The sequence below is a fragment of the Phalacrocorax carbo genome, chromosome 1, assembly GCF_963921805.1.
Source record: "Phalacrocorax carbo chromosome 1, bPhaCar2.1, whole genome shotgun sequence".
NCBI lineage: Eukaryota > Metazoa > Chordata > Aves > Suliformes > Phalacrocoracidae > Phalacrocorax > Phalacrocorax carbo.
Window position 1 is genome coordinate 16,480,182 of NC_087513.1, and position 13,550 is coordinate 16,493,731.

Sequence of the window (13,550 nt, forward strand, 5' to 3'; positions counted from 1 at the left end):
AACCACAACAGCTCATGAAAATTATCGCCAGGCTATGCTGGGTCATCTCACATATCTGTGAATTGGAATAAGTGAATGAATGTGGATCTGCTTTCAGGTGTTGGTAGGAAGTTGCTGAAGGGAAAGCAAAGGTGAGGCAATAGGGAAGAAAAACTTGATTATTCCGATAGATCTAGGCATTCTGGAATCACCTGTACCTGTTGCAGGTAAACGCTATTAAGTGTTAGTCTGGTGCTTTGCAAGTTATTCCTAGAAACCGTGCTCTTTCAGAGGCAGCTTTGCATCCGCACCCCTCACCTCCCTTACTACGTGAACCTCAAGGCTGAACTGCAGTAAGACTGCCACATTTAGTACAAATTCTTGTATCTCATTTTGTTCATGTTAAATTAAGTTTGGAAGATCAGGGAAACCTTAATGAAGAATACTACTAAAATGATACTGGAGACTATAGTGTCCCAGACACCTGAAAATAAAATTCAAGGCCTTAAGGTTGTTACTGCATTATTTCTCTCACTGTCATTCCTGTTCTAGTTAAGTGTACAAAGTTTGTAAAGGTAGAAGTAAGATAAGCAACTGAGCTATGTGTCAGTGGTCTGATGGCAGTTAGGTCTGAATGTTGAAAAGCTTGCAGACTATTTTTAACAGCTGCTAAGTGTACTGGCAGTGAAATGGTGTATGATGCTCGTATGGTAATCAATTCCTGTGATGGATTTTTTCGCTCTAGCATTTGTAACCTATGGAGCTTTTGGGTAATTATTTATTTAAACATACTGCTCTTCAGTTTGCTTAGGTGGTGATACGTTCTGCCGGCGTTGTCCTTTCACTGACGTTAGTCAAGGTTGGGTAAGGCGCTGATCTAAGTGTATATGCAGATGTATTCCTCAGGTCAGAGTTAGCCATCGGGATGGGTAAATGCATGTTGCAGGTTCAGATGCTAACTTGTGTAGCTGATGAATATTGTAAATCGATGTGTGCAGTACTGTACAGTTGTCTGAAGGTGTACTGTTCTACATAACTTCGAGCTAAATTGTGGTGAACTGGGCGTGACTCTTGCACTTTGAAATAAGTCTTATTTGCGTTTTAAGTGCAAGCTATTCTTAAAGAGCATGTCTGTGTACAGCTCCTTAACTGATTGGCATTAAGTGCCCTGTGAACTTCTGTAGTTCCTTTTCTAGAGAGGCTTGATCCTCCACGCTTGGTTTATCACGTAAATTTGGTGCTTGAAATGTAAACCATGCTCACCCCTTCAGTTCTGACCTGTTTCCACTTCACATATCAACTGTTTCATAATCGGTGACATGAAACTAGTGTTAAGCCTAAACAGGTATCACGCAGAGGGTAAATAATCCTTTTTGTGTACTGTGCTGTAAATGCTAGCTAACCACTTAAGGATGGTATGTCTTCACTTATAATTTTGTTCCAAGTGACCATCCTACATTTCATAGTAATGGGAGCCCTTATTTAGAATTATGTAGTGGAGCCAAGATTTTATTTAGATCTCTAACCAATTTAAGAACAAGACTTGCTAAAGGTTTAATTAATTTACTATTTCAGCTACTGAAAATAGGAAGGAACTTAATGAGTCATACTGGGTACATACAGTGATACAAAAGTTTATTTTCAACATCAGAAAGTTACTTGTCTTTGGTTCTGACTTGAAAGTCAATATAAAATCTGTTACCTTTATCAGGTCTCAGTGTAATGTAAAAAAGAACTAGTGTAATACTTGTAAAATCCATCCTGAACACAAGCATTTCCTGCTCCCATTTATAAGCAAGTGCTATAAACAGCAACCTTTTGGCTGATTGTCTGCAAGAGGGAGCGAACTGTCTCTTCCAGCTCCACCAACTGCTTCGCTTTATCTTCCAGAACTTTTTGATTGTTTTCGTATGTATTTTCCAAGTCTGTCAGCAAAGAAAGGGGGAAAACAGCTTAATTAAGAGTCTTTTAATGCAGTAAAATGTAAATCATTATTGTTACAGATAAACTACTAAAATTTATTTTTATTGTGGAAGAGAATCTGATGGGGGGGTGGGAGGGCTGAAATGGCACCTTTTTGTTTCCTTAATGCTGGCACATAAAGCAACAAGGAAGTAATTTTCCATAAGTGGAAATCCAAAAATATGCTTAGATTCATGGTGGCTTTTACAGAACAGTGAAGTGTTTTGGCTTGTTATGGTTAAGGCTGTTCAGTAAGTCTTTGTAACTGTGCAGGAGCAGTGAAGGGGAGGAATGAGTTCCTGGCCTGGCAAAACCAGAAGGAAAACGTAGCTCCCTCCCTGGTAGTTACAGGCAGATTGCCACCTCCTGTTTCAGTCAACTTTAATTGGCAATGGGAAATGTTAATCTGTAAACTGGAACTCTGTATCCTGATCACCTGTTCTTTTAATAGCTTTTCAGGGTGGGGGTGCTCTTTTTTGAAGATGGGGGTCTTGCTTGAATGGGTTAATCCTTGTGCTAAGCACAGTAGCTATGTTCCTTCCCTGTACTGGTTCTTGGAGCAGTGATGGGTGCTGTACCAGAAGTTTGTGTCTCACTGTAAGTTTCAGCTTTTTTGTAGAAGTCTTTTGGTTCATGAATAAGGAAAGCAGATCAAACCTCAGTAACAAAGAATTAGCTTCTGTTTTTTCCCCTATTGCCAATGAATAGTCAGTTTAACATTGTGACATTGCTTCATGTTCTAAGATAACGACTTACCTCCTTAGAACAGCCTTACCTTTGAGCAGCTGGAGTTTGCTGTTTGCTTGAGCCAGCAAGGCTTTAGCTTCATCTTGCAGCATGCCAGCTTTCCTCCTAGCGTCAGCCGACTCTTCTGTCTTCTTGGCAATGAGATCTTCTACTGTTTTATACTTGTCATTCAGCTCGGTATTGAGGACCTGTTGTTACAGATTCAAGCACAAGGTGGAGCTCATTCAAAAGACAATGCAGTGGAAGCTTGCATTTCCTCCCTCTTTGCTAATCTGGGTGTAAGGAGAGACTACACTGTCTGCTCAGTTAACAAAAGCAGAAAGAGTGTTGGGGTATTTCCTACTTGATATTTAGGACTCTAAGAGTTGGGCGAAGACTCATCAGCTACCCTTTTGCAGATCTGTGGCCGTTTTATGCCTTTAATACTGACACTTGGCAAGGATTTACGGGATGCAGTTACACAATTCTGTAACTAATGGAGACCACGGCCCCTAGTACAGCTGGAAAGCTGCATATGGTAAGGAACTGGCACTGCTTCTGGCTGAACGCTTGCATTTGGGGAGGAATACCCTTGTTACTCTCAGTAATGAGAACAGCTGTCTGGTTTGCGTAGGTAAAGGTGCTGGGGAAGTCATGAGGTTGGTTTCTTAGCTGAGCTTTTCTCTGCGAGGTTAAGACTAAGCATTCCTATGACCCAACTAAATTCAACCAATAAGCAAGTCAACAAGCTGTAGCAGCACTGGAAGTCTCTTGTGTTTACTTGACAGCCACCTGAAATACTACTTAGTGTTTGGAAATAATAGATTTGATGGATAATACATATCTCCTGGCAGAAAATGTCTCTCTGGCGACTGATGGGCGAACTATAGACAACAGATTGGAGCAACGAAACTTCCTCTGGCAGATTTGTTGATTGTTTCGTTAATGAGCATTCTTTTGCTATTACGAAGATGTGCGGCAGACATTGGGAGCAACGCCATATGGTCACAGAGCAAACTTCGCATCTCTGATCTTTAGAAATTACTCTGGTTTTATATTGAGCTAACTATTTTTCTTGTTGCTTGATTCTGTATGTGCCAAATTCTGGGTTGTTTGGCCTGAACCTGTCATTGTCATAGAACCATAAATCCTTGATGGACGGGGGAAAAATTACTGGTTCTTCTGTGGCAGATAGTAAAGCCGAGGGACAGAAACAAATCTATGAAGGGCTGACAGTGTGACAGCATGAGAGGCTTCCGGCAGCTATTCTAGAACCTGAAAACTTTCCAATACTACTTTCTCTCTGTATCTGGTACCAAAGTAAGTAAAAGCAGCTATTTTTGGTAAGGCATGAAGTGCTGGGTTTTTTTGTCCCTGGTACTTGACCAATAAGTGAAACGGATCACATGCATTCACTAACGTTCCTTTAGCCGAACCTGGGGTGACACTTTATTTCCCTTAGCATCTGTCCTGAGCTGCTCACCTTTTTAACTTCTTCAGCATTTTGTTTTGCAGTAGCAGTTTTTTCTTCTATGTTGTCCACATTCTCTGAATTTGTAGCAGCCTTTTGCTTAAGGTCTTCAACGCTCTTCTCTAGCTCAAAGAGCCGTAAGGTAGCATTGTTCAGTGTTTCTTCAGATGCTGTGTTTTCAGATTCAATCTAAGAAAAAGGGCCAACAGTTATATTTTCAAGACACTGAATATAATAGTAAGCTTTCTGGATAAGCCCTGATCAACTACTTAGTTCATGTCCATAGATCTGATATAAAACCAGTGTTTTAGTTTTGTTATAAATGGCCAATTGCAGTCAGGATGAAGAAGTCCACTGCTTGAAGACAGAGTACGTACGGAGCTGCAAAAGCATTAAGGGGCATGGTTAAAAAATACCTGATTGTATTACACATGTGAGACTCTCCTAATCCACAGGCAAAACTGAAGTTTGACACTTCATTCCATCATGTAATAACAGACTTGTGAAGCTGTATCTTCTAAACTGGCTAATCCTCATGGGTATAGATAGCACTATGGTCTCATGAGGGCTATGAGATAATGTATTTTCAGACTTCATCTGACAAGACTACAGCAATTACCACTTTAATCCAGCATTTGCTTATTTTAGTCTCGTGCTGCAGCGGTGGATGGTGCTGGCAGCATGGCTACACCAATACACTACCAATGTGGCTGACAAGTAACAGCTTTCCAGGGATCTTGGTACACGTGCTGTGCTGGAGGGCTACCAGCCTGCTCACTTAACTTCAGTGGTGCAGGATATTGGGTGAGAAGAGGCTTTTGTTTGGTTGGGGTTTTTTTTTAAGGGCAAATGGTCCCCTAGCATCTGTCATACTAACTCAAAAGTTTTAAGTGAGGACAAGAATGGTTTAGATTAATTTTAAGTGCAGTCTTTAGGGGAAGGCTCTCGGGTACTTCAAATCAGACAGGCTTATATCAGTTTCTAAATATCAGTCTTGGTGCTGTTTCTGTATGTTGTAAAGAACTCACCGAGGTCAGCAGGTCCTGAGTTCCTTTAATATCTTCATCAGCTTGTTTGATGGCTTTTTCAGCTGCATTCTGAGCTTTTTCAGCTTCTTCCAGTGCTGCTTTCACCACGTCTGCAGTGACTTTAACATCTGTTGCACCTTTGCTGTGGAGCAAAACTATGTTAACACTAAAAATCCTTTTACGTGGAGCTGGAAAAAGAACTAGTCATACACTGCAAAGGGCCATTTTTGCCCTTGCAGGTTAGAATCTGCACTGGGATAAGTTTAAACTCTTCCATTTCATTGTATTGGAAAATGCAGTCTCGTTCAAGCTCTCGGTTGCAGAAAACAGCTAATACAGAACAGGGTTGCATACCTGGCTTTTTTAGCTTCTTCCAGCAGCATTTCTGCTCTGGCGATGTCTCCAGCACTCTGCTGCAGAATGACCTCAACGTCAGAAAGGCTTTCTATACGCTCACGAATATCTTCTGTCAGGGCTTGCAGCTGCTGGGGAGTGCTTGGCATCTCCATGTTCAGCACTTCGTTTGCCACCGCCTCGATACTATCCAGGTCAGCGCTGTCTTCTAGTACGTGCACACAAATGACAAAGATGTAAGTAAAAGCTTCCCCCTGTCAAGTCTCCATACTCAAATTCTTGTCCAAATGCCCTCTTAAGAAGGAAAAATCATGTGAAAACATCCTCCCTCGGACTTAGAGAAAATCAAGGTGTTAAAACTGCTTCCCTAGGGTGAAACTTCCCTCGGGAGAGGCCCAGCAGGCGCGTAGGCCCTGCTGGCTTAGCTCTCTTGGAAGCCATTTGAAGATCTCGGTGATTGGCTACACCACGCTGGGGCTGTGTGGGGGAGATGTGAGCCCACAGGAAACGAAGCCAACAGCTGCACATAAATGTATTTCTGCTAACAGTATACTCAGCCTTGTGCAAACAGGGAAGGAATGGGTTTGCCATACTGCTGCTTGCTAGTGAACATTTAACCTCTACCTGCTTTCTTACAGAGAAACTCAGTTTCTGACTTCCCTTTAATAGTACTTTGTCTTTCTAGCCAGAACTTATGAACACACTTGGCAAGCTACTGCAGTACAACAGCCTCAGCTGAAATGAACACAACAGCGTGCTACAGTTTGCTCTTGCTTTCCTGTTGTCTTGGTTTTCTCTTGGCTCCAAATTTCATTGTACATCCTAAGCCTGGCTGAAAGGGGACTATGACACACAACCATTGCGTTACCCCTTAGAAGATGATTTGGAGCTACAGATAGTTTTCACAAACCCAGGGTTATAATATAATTTAAATGTAAGGTTTTTACGCATTAGGAAGTCTCTAATCTGTTTAATAAGTTTTCTCAGATCTTCATTGCTTCTGTCCACTTGTTCTTTTGTAGCATTGGTTTTGAGCAAAACTTCTTGTGCGTTTTGTTTTGCTTCATCAGCTCTCTGTTTTGCCTCAGAAACCTAAAGAGGAAAATAGAAGGCTTGATTGCCTATTTGTTTATGCTTTAAGGCCTGGTTTAAAACAATAATTCAGTTGGAATCAGAGGTAATAGTAATGAGAAATGCTTTTTCTCATAAAACTCACAGAACACACTTAAAAGCTGGCCATGATCCATACCACCAATGCTAGTTTAAACAACTCAGGCTAATGTTTAGAGTTATCCATGAAGTTTCACTTTAGCAAGCTCCTCTTCTGAGGATCTTTACAAGCATGATTAAGTTACACAACTGAAAAGAAGTATTTTGAAGTAAGCCAGGCACATACTTTGTCAATTAGTGTCTAAACATGTGTTACAACTAAAAGATCTTTTTTCTTTTTTTAATATCTAACAATTGATTTGGCATATTACCATTTTGGAGAGTTGCTCAACTTCTGCTAATGCACTCAGGATGTCTCTGTCAAAATCCATGGCTTTCTGCCAGGCATTGTGAGCTACAGTCACCAGCCCATTGCAGCCAGGTCCTCCACACTTCTTCTTTCCGTCATCAGTTCGACAGTTCAAACCTCCGCACTCGGACTCTGCACAAGAGGCTCCTGCGGGAGTGCCGCACGTCTGCAGAGACACATTAGACAAGGGAAACGGTCACAGCTTTGCTTCCATTGCTGAGCTGCAAGGGGGACGGAGTAGGACACTGCTCCACCATGACAGAAACACTATGTTGTTTCTGCCCCTTGCTGTAGCGTCCCACACACTGCAGGGAAGGAAGCCGAAGTCGAGCTGCCAGCTGGAGCTGGTTCCTGCAGCAGGTCCACACCAGCATGACTTTAATCTCTCTTCTGTGCCCCCTGCACCTTCCTGCCCTTAACTTGGCTACACATACGCAGCTCCCTGATGCTGAGGTAGCTGGAGGTTATGAGGGAAGCCTTGCCTCGCTATCATCATCTGCTTTTCCTGTACATCATCTTTCACTGGAAAGCTGCCTTTAAAGCTTTGGTTTCAAGCTGGAAGCTACTACTGTCTGTATGCCTTTTGTTTGCAATCAGTCTTCACTACTGTTGGAGGAAAAACTGGCCATCCCAAGAGGCTATTTTATACAGAAGAAAGTGTTTGGTGCATAGTAGTATCTTTTCCTTTGCGCTAATGTCCTAGAAACAGAAGCTGAAACGTGCCAAGTTGAACAGGAAACTTTTTTCATCTCCTTTAAAAAGCTGTCCCATTCCTTTCCACCAAATGTTTGCTCTGATTTCATCTTTCCAGAACACTTTCCAATTTGTGAATTTTGTCAAGGATGGGTTCCCACAGAAAAAGTCAGGTAGACTAGTTTGTGGTGGGGTTTTTTTGTTTTTGTTTTTTTAAAAAGAAGCAAAACTATTTCAATCAGCAACATTGTACTGAGAATTATCCACTACTTGGTCAATTGTTTGGACAAGGAAAACACTCAGGAGTTGTTTTAGCCAGAGGAAAAATTGGAAAAATCCTCATTCTTGTGAGGTGGTTCTCCCTTTCCACCCCACCCCTTTTGCCAAATGATAGTCACTAACTGACATACTTTGCAGCCGAAAACCCTCCAGGGAAAACCCAGGAGCAGTGCCAAGTTAGCTGCAGCTGTCTCCTGTGAAGTGTAAATGAGTCCCTCTTACCTGCTTGGCATGCAACCCACCAGTGTAGCTAGAAAGCAAAAAGGTTTTTTCTTTTTTGGTGTCCCGTGATTACACCTCCAAGCAACTCAGTGTTTATGGCCTTGATAAACATCTACCCAAGATTTTCAGTCCTCAAGAACAGTTAGGCAGGAATGCAGGGGAATGGAAGCTAAGAGAAAAGGAGGGCTGGGGGAGTCTGGAGGGATGGCTGTAGTTGTAAAGGACTAAAGGATGAGACAATTCAGCTTCAGTGTGTGAAGAACTCGTCCTCTAACACAGGCTTGGCTTGCCATGGGGAGTTAATGAGCAGTCCCCTGCCGGCTGCCTGCGTGCAGGATTGTTCTCTGAATGCAGCTGGCTGACTTCAAAGTGAAACCGAGGGAACACCCAGCCTCTCCCAAGAAAAAGCCACCGTTGATCATATTTACAGATGAGCAGGCAGCTTCAACAGAGAAAATGCCCTTTTGACTCCCGCTCCCTGTAAGTTCTGCTTTGTCTCAAGCATGAGGATGGGAATGTGGTGATGCTGAGGAGGGCAGCCCATTGGTGTGAGTAGAAGCGCTGCCTGGTGGGGCACTGCACAGGCATAGCATGTACCCTACCAGGCTGCAAAAAGGAAGACAGGAGCCTAGAAAAAGCAAGCACGTGAACTGTGGGCAGGCTTAAGAGGATGGCTCTCAGTCCAGCAGACCTGCTACAGTTTCCTGCACGTGGGAGCTCTGTCCACAGCAAAGGGTTTTGGGTTATAGCTAGGGGGATGAAAAGATAGGTGCTTTGCCAAGACTGGGAAAGGTAGGAGGGAGACCAACACAAATGGCTGGTGCTTGCAAGCCAGTAGGTCTCAGAGCCCACTGATTAAACAGCCCTGTTTTGGCCCACAAAATACTCTGCTGTACAAGAAGCATGCACTTTTCATGAACAAACTGTATCTCACACTGTCAACCTCTAAAAGTTCCTTCCCACCCATCGCTTCTTCACAAACCTGGCTTTATTTTTGCTACAGGTTTTATACCAGTGATTCTCAGCCACATACCTTCTCAGCTGCTTCAGAGAGATCCAGGCTCTGCAGCTTGCCTGCGAGTTCATCCAGAAGGCGTGACTGCTCCTCTTGTTTAGCCTTGAACTGGTCCTCCTTCTCATTGATTAAGCCTTCTACTTCCTGCCGCGTTTGTGCCGACAGCTCCACAGCACTATCGGGGTAAACAGTGGAGGCATTGACCCTCTCCTCTGCTTCCAGGGACATCTGGAAATACTTGGTGATACTATCCAAGGCTCCTGCAGAAATCAGATGGAGCTGCTCAGAAATCGAAGTAACCCCAAGTAATTTATATTAGGGAGGTTGGCAGATGACACATCAGGGTTAGTGAGATGAATATCAAGTTAAATGAAATGCTAGCCTTTGCAGCTATAGTCAGTGCCATTGCAAGGGTGACAGAATTGGGCCTGTTTTGTGGGGGGGAAAAAAGTTCATTTCTTTTTGCTTGGTTGACAGTGTGTCAAGTTTGCTGGATTTTGAAGTTAAGCCTTTCTCTGACCCTAGTGACTGAATTCTGCTTACCATGAGGGCAAAAGGGGATCCAGCCTTTTAGGTTTATAGGGCAACAGTCTGTTTTCTAAGAATTCACTTATCCCACTAGTTCTTGTTGCTTTCCCTGGGATGTCTGGCTTACAGAGTCACTGCTTGGAAACTAGTCAGAACTTTCCTAAGAAATGACTGCTTGATGGAAGATGCTGATTTATGGAACCGTTAGTTTTGGACAACTCCTGGAGAGGCCCTGAGCCGGTGTGAGGGCCCCTGTGGGGGCAGCCACACTCTGCACCTCAGGATAACTTTCCTCTGCAAAATGCCGCAAGTCGGAGACTCCCCCGTTCTACACCCTAGTTGCCTCACTCTGTGAAATCCCATGCTCACTGGAAACTATCTCAGACTTCCTGCAAAGCAGGAAAAAAAACCCATTCCTTTGTTTCAAGTTGGAACGAAGTCAGTGTTCAAAATTTCCAAAGAGTTTGGTGACATTCCTCTTTCTCCAGCAAATTCTGATTCTTGGCCCATTTCGGTGTGCCAATGGGCACGCGAGGCTTGGGTGGCTCAGAAGAACTGAGCCCTTACAGTGTGCTCTTCATCACCAAGACCCAGGTAGTTTTTCCAACCTGAAACAGTAATTTAACAGACTGGGGAGAACACGGGAGATGTCCAGGTGTATCTTGGAATATGCCACACTTTCAGCTGTTGTGGCTCTTCTAAAATATATTAATCAAGAGCCTTTAAGGCAACTCTGTGCCCCAAGAATTTGAGCCAGCTTTGTAATGTGTAGAGGGAGAGAGACAGGGTGAGGGGGGCAAAACAAAATTCCTGCTGCATCAGCAACTCTGCTAATGCACAGAAAGAAGCTGCCCTCATAGGAACTGTGCTTTATTACAGGTTAGAAGATTAACCTGGTATTTAAAACCATGCACTAATTAAATCTTTGGCCACCTCACTGCTTTCTCCCCTCCCTGTGACACTTACCCCGAACATCAGAGATCTTGATGAACTCTAGCTGTTCTGCAAGTTCTTTCACGACACGGTCTAGGCTTTTGGCATCTGCCTCCAGTGTGCTCAGGTCACTGTCTGTGCTATTGCTCTTCACTGCTAAGGCTGACAGGTTGTCTTCGATGTCGGCTATCTTAACTGTAACATCTGCTGTCAGCTTTCTGTAAAATAGAGGCACAGGACTCAACGAGGGGAGGAGGAAAGAGTGTAAGCCTCGGTGCTTCACTTCACTGAAGAGTGGGGGCTAGAGCTGTGCCAAGCTTCTCCCATGGCAGGACCTGTCCTCCCTTGGCGGAGCTTGAAGTGATTTGTAACAACATGCCTACCTAGAATACTGTTTTGTTTCCTTTATCATACAAAACTGCTTTTTAATCTACAGCACGTTTATAAACTCAAAGCACCAAATTGCTCAGAAAACAGCTGCTTTGTGTAAGATTAACTGGAGGCAGATTCCAGAGGACTGGTGTAATGCTCTGGTATCATGGCAACTGCATAGGTCAGAGTTGACTACTATGATCCATACATAATTTGCTTCCCATCCCACACAGCTACAAATGCAGTTTTGATTACGAGCTCATGGGACAGATTTGAACTTCAGGATGAGGCGGGGGAAGCCTTAGTTTTAACACAATGGATTCTTTTAACTCGTCTGTAAAGATCCTCCTCACCAGCCATTTCTCTAGGGCTATGAAGGAAAACTTCCTGCCCTCAGCATTCGGCATGGCCTCAGTGCACCACAGAGCAGGCTTTAGCTAGTGGGATAACCCTAAAAGGAAAGGCAAGTGTACATTACACATCAATGCTGCTGCGGAACTGAAGCGGGCACAGGAAGTTGTTCCCATCCATGGTGACCACACCAATCTCTGTTTCCTCATGCTGAAAGAATCAGGCACTATTTAAGCTCTGTGATCAATTTACAGCTCTCTCAATAGCCCAACAGCCTGCTGTTTTCCAGGAGTCCTTCAACGCCCAGTACTTCTACACAGCCAGAGAGGAGCAAGAACAGATACATATGTACATATGTTAGGGAAAAGCAGCTCCCCAGCTGCTCTGACCTCCTTCAGTACACACAGCGGCAACCCCCAGCTCTCCAGCTGGAGGGGGGGAGCTGCAGGGCACAAGCATATCCCTAATTGAGACATCTGTGCTTTAATCCTTGCCCCTTTGCTTTGTGTAGTCCCCCTCACAATGCACCAACAAGCTTGAGCAGTTGCACACAGGGCTAGAAAGCATCTGTAATCCTACTTGATGTTAAACTGCCCCATCTCCAAAAGCACAAATGACCATCTTTTTGTATGCTGAGCCCGAAAACAAAATATAAGGGTCCTACCCTGAGAAAAATTGAACCAATCCTTGTTATAAAGCTGCTGCTTCCCCCCCTGCCCCACATGGTTAGAGTGCAGAAAGGAGCCCCAGTTTCCAACTCATCAGCTACACAGGGGAAATCCAGGAATTTAATCTCTCCCCTCTTCATTCTCTCACATAATAGCAGTGTTTGTCCTTTGCCCCAGGGGAGCGCAAGGCAAGCGTGAGTGACTCTGGAGTAATTAGCTGCCTGGTGCGGAGTGAGAGCAGGACAACCCCTGCCCAGAGCACAGTAGCTGTACTGCTCCTACCTTCCCCGGCCAGCTTTCCGCTCGTGGGATGGATGCTTATTGCCAGTGCTGAGCATGACGAGGTGCTCCACCAGCACTAGGGCCTGCAGCGTACATCGCCCAGCTGGAGGAGTGGAGCTGGGGTGTCCTCAGCTCAGCATGGGGGCGTCAGTCAGGCAAATAAATCCCAGCTCACTGGCACTCCCACTCCTTCCCACACTAGACTTATCCATGTAACTGCGACTGTACTCACTCAGCTTCCTCAAAGAGATTCCCAATGTTCTTTAGGGGCTCGGCAGCTGGATTTTGAGCGATGATGGTTTTAATTTCACTGAGTTTCTCCTCCAGAGTGTTCAGCGTCTGCTGGTATGGGCCAGTGACTCCAGTGATTTTGAGGGCATTAGCCCTATCCAGGAACTGCTGGGTCCTATTAGCCAGCTCGCTGATGATCACATCCCAGAGAGCGAAGCACTGGTGGCATGGCACACAGTCCGGGAAGAAGCCTGAGTAGCCTCGGGAACACTTGTCGCAGCGCAGCCCTTCCACGCCTTCATTGCAGATGCACTGCCCAGTGGCGCGGTCACATTGCGGGGTCTGGATGCCACGAGGGTTGCAGTCACAAGCTGGAAGGAGAAGGCGGCATACATGAAGGCTATGGTGAGGGAAATGACATTAACATTGGCAGGGAAGAAAAAATAAAAACCTTCAACCAGTTGTAATGAATTAAGGCAATGCATATCAAAGTGGTCTGCGTCTGGAGTATAATCAGCTAATTATGGATGTGTCTGCTTGACTATGGGGGAACCAGGGCTGAGTGTGAAAGGGGAGAGAGAGACAAGGAAATAACCCTAGGGGAGACCAGGATTTGCACATCTCAGAAACAGGCATGATAATGGAGCAAGGATGGATACTTCTTGCAATGCGTGGATGTTAGCTGGACAGCAGTTGAAGACAGAGAGTCGTCTCACTCCTACAATGAAGAGTGAGTAAGGCTTTCCAGGCAGAAAAAGAAACAACAGGCAGGCACATAGCAAAGGGGTTTAAGAGCAAACCATGAGTTAAACAGAAGAAGTGAACAAGGAACAACCATTTAGTGTCTCTTCCTACACAGGAGTAAGAGGAGGGGCCAACTAAGGAATCCAGCAGAACAAAAAATCTCAAATAAAAAAAAACCTTCCCCTGCACCTCC

The 13,550-nt window shown here is 44.4% G+C and overlaps 1 protein-coding gene across 1 annotated transcript in view; it reads right to left on the reverse strand.

Annotated features, from left to right (window-relative positions):
• Nucleotides 1-1,597: 1,597 nt before the first annotated feature.
• The window catches only part of LAMB1 (laminin subunit beta 1), a 44,520-nt gene continuing 32,567 nt past the window's right edge, over nt 1,598-13,550 (reverse strand). Inside the window, exons 24-33 of the mRNA XM_064445156.1 lie at nt 12,615-12,984; nt 10,743-10,927; nt 9,267-9,508; nt 7,002-7,205; nt 6,468-6,612; nt 5,521-5,728; nt 5,167-5,308; nt 4,151-4,327; nt 2,717-2,876; nt 1,598-1,904 (exon numbers count right to left, since the gene is read on the reverse strand). Coding sequence (XP_064301226.1) covers nt 1,768-1,904; nt 2,717-2,876; nt 4,151-4,327; nt 5,167-5,308; nt 5,521-5,728; nt 6,468-6,612; nt 7,002-7,205; nt 9,267-9,508; nt 10,743-10,927; nt 12,615-12,984 — 1,970 coding nt within the window. The 3' untranslated portion in view covers nt 1,598-1,767. The remainder of the gene's footprint in view (nt 1,905-2,716; nt 2,877-4,150; nt 4,328-5,166; nt 5,309-5,520; nt 5,729-6,467; nt 6,613-7,001; nt 7,206-9,266; nt 9,509-10,742; nt 10,928-12,614; nt 12,985-13,550) is intronic.